Source organism: Euprymna scolopes, chromosome 5 (genome assembly GCF_053919585.1).
Source record: "Euprymna scolopes isolate OS-2025 chromosome 5, ASM5391958v1, whole genome shotgun sequence".
Taxonomy (NCBI): domain Eukaryota; kingdom Metazoa; phylum Mollusca; class Cephalopoda; order Sepiida; family Sepiolidae; genus Euprymna; species Euprymna scolopes.
Genome location: NC_136486.1, coordinates 55575574 through 55578669, shown reverse-complemented (window position 1 = coordinate 55578669; position 3096 = coordinate 55575574). Strand labels below are relative to the sequence as shown.

The following is a 3096-nucleotide window of genomic DNA, read 5'->3' as shown; positions in this document are numbered from 1 at the left end:
CATGGAATAAAAAGCGTTGGATTCGCAGAACTATCGGGAGACGAGTTGAAGGTGCTGAAGGTATTAGATGGAATGATTGCCTTGGACGTGTCTATACTGTACCTCCAAATAAACACGAATGTTTCTATCTGCGAATTCTGCTTCATGAAGTTCAAGGGCCAACAAGCTTTGAAGATCTTCGTAAATTCGGTAACCGAGTTTGGCCTACCTACAGGGAAGCCTGTATGGCTCGAGGTTTACTTGAGGATGACACTCGCTGGGAAGCCACCTTAGCTGAAATTGCTGCCTCATATTCAGCTCGGCGACTTCGAAAAATATTTGTTAAAATATTACATTTCTGCAGTGTTGGAAATGCATTTAACTTGTGGTTGAAATTCAGAAATAGCCTTTCCGAAGATTTTTTGCATCAGGCTCAAGTGCGCCTTCCAGAAATTCAACTTGATTATTGTGATGAGTTTTACAATAGGGCATTAATAGATATAGAGGACAGACTTATTCTTATAGGTGGAAAATATTTGCAATCATATGGTCTGCCACAAACTGAACGTACCAACACTGAGCAAATTCCAACTCTAATACTTCAGGAAACATCCTATGATGTCGATTCTTTTACAAGCTACATCAATGAAATGATGCCTAAGCTACTTCCTGAGCAGCTGTTCGCTTTCAACACAGTTACCACCACCGTTTTCAGACGTGCTGGTGGAATTTTCTTCCTTGATGCACCTGGAGGCACCGGAAAAACATTTGTTACCAAATTAATCTTGGCCAAAGTTAGGCAAACTAATACTATTGCCATTGCCGTCGCGTCTTCTGGCATCGCTGCTACTCTTCTTCCTGGTGGCAGAACAGCACACTCTATGCTTAAAATACCACTTGACGTAATTTCAGCTCAAACGGCAGTTTGCGATATCACCAAAGATAGTCCCAGACCACAGCTACTTCGACAAACAGAAATTATTGTGTGGGATGAGTGCACCATGGCTCATAAAGGGGCTTTTGAGGCTTTAGATAGAACTCCTCGGGATATAAGAGATGACCAACGATCCATGGGTGGTGTTACCCTTCTACTTTCAGGTGACTTTCGCCAAACACTACCTGTGGTCCCAAAGGGAACCAGAGCTGATCAGGTACGTGCCTGCCTAAAATCATCCTATTTATGGAGACAAGTAAAAACACTTCCGTTAACAACTAACATGCGTGTTAAACTTAATGGAGATGGAGCAATGGAAAAGTTTTCCCACGACCTTCTGAAAATTGGCCACGGAAAAGTTCCAGTAGATTCCACTGGCCACATCAAAATTAACAATATATGTAGCCATGTCAATACTCTCGACGATCTTATAACATCAGTTTTCCCAAATCTGATTGACAATTTTCGCAATCGCGATTGGCTCTGTGAAAGAGCTATATTGGCACCCACAAATTCAGTTGTAAGAGAAATTAATCGACGTATGCTAGACAGTCTTCCTGGTACGATTAAAATGTTTAAATCAATCAATGCAAATATGGATCCACTTGACAATGTTAAATTCCCCATTGAATTTCTTAATAGTCTTGATATTTCCGGTCTTCCCGATCCTGTTTTGCTCCTCAAGGTGGGATGTCCCATAATTCTCCTAAGAAATATAACACCACCGAAATTGTGCAATGGTACTAGACTTGTTATCAATAGAATGTCCGAAAACGTCATTGATGCTACAATAATTACTGGATGTGGAAAAGGAGAGGATGTCTTGATACCTAAGGTGACATTGACTACATCAGGAAGAGAAGCGCCCTACGTTTTCAGAAGAATACAGTTTCCTCTTTGGGTTGCATTTGCTATGTCAATAAATAAATCCCAAGGTCAGACATTGTCCGTGGCTGGAATGCACTTGAAAGAATCTTGCTTCTCTCATGGACAACTTTATGTTGGATGTTCTCGAGTGGGTAGCAAAAATAGTCTGTATGGATTCATGCCGAACAACAAAACAAAGAACGTTGTATACACTCAAGTTCTATAAATCCTCTACACCAGGACCGTCTATGACTATATTTTTTTAAATTTGTGATTTTTCAATACATAACTGGAATATTAGTTGTTGCTGTAAATTAAAATTTAGCAAGTTATATAATTTCCTCATCAAATTAATAATGAGAAAAAATTCATATACTTTTTTTTCATTATTAATTTTGTTTTTTTATTACACATTTTTCAAGAAATAACAACTTAAAAAAATTATTTTTTTCCTTAAACCAAAATAAACATTAAAATAAAAGATGCTGATAAAAATCGAACAGAAATAAAAAAAGAAAATTGATCAGCTTAAATTATAACATTAACATTGCAAAATATACCAAACTATATTCAGACATTGGGCTACATATCTACATTTTATGCGGAAATTTTGCACCCAAGGGCTCAAAGTTTAACGATTTTACCTTTTTAGAACTCTGCCACACTCCTCCACCAATTTTGACTCGAATAACTTGACATTTTATGTGTAGGTAACTTGGACCTGAATCGAACTTTTTAATTTTCGTTGAGCCCGACAAAAAACAATCCTAAGGTGTCAAATCTATGATCAAAGTTTAACATATTTGACCTTTGCTATCTTTACCAAACTACAGGGTCTAATCACTTGAAATTTGACAATTTTAGGTCTAAATACTTAAAGATTTATATATAAATTACTTGGATCGGGGTCACACTTTTTCATTTGTTTTGACCCCAAAAAGATAACAGCTAAAGGGTCAAAATTGCGGTCACATTTCAAAAGAATTGATACCTTTGCTATCTCTACTCTACTTCTCTGCGAATATTGTGTCCAAACACTTGAAATCTTAAATGAAGATTACTTGAACCTGGATGCAACTTTATATTTTAGTCTGTGCTCGAAAAATATATATTTTAAGGGGTCAACATTAGAGTCAAAGTTCAAAAATATTTTACCTTTATGGTCTCTACCAAACTACTTGGTGTAAACACTTGAACTTTGAGATAAAGCATAGTCATAATGAGTTTAATCTTTTTTATTCGTTCTGGACCGAAAATTTCGCTGCCATGGAGTCAAAGTTAACATATTTGACCTTTATGGTCTCTACTAAACTACT

At 36.9% G+C, this 3096-nt stretch overlaps 1 protein-coding gene across 1 annotated transcript; it reads left to right on the top strand.

Moving 5' to 3' along the window:
- The first annotated feature begins 224 nt into the window (after window positions 1-224).
- On the top strand, window positions 225-2006 carry LOC145276579 (ATP-dependent DNA helicase Pif1-like). The gene has a single exon (XM_080127774.1). The coding sequence runs from the start codon at window positions 225-227 to the stop codon at window positions 2004-2006; it is 1782 nt and encodes a 593-aa protein (XP_079983900.1).
- Window positions 2007-3096: the final 1090 nt, after the last annotated feature.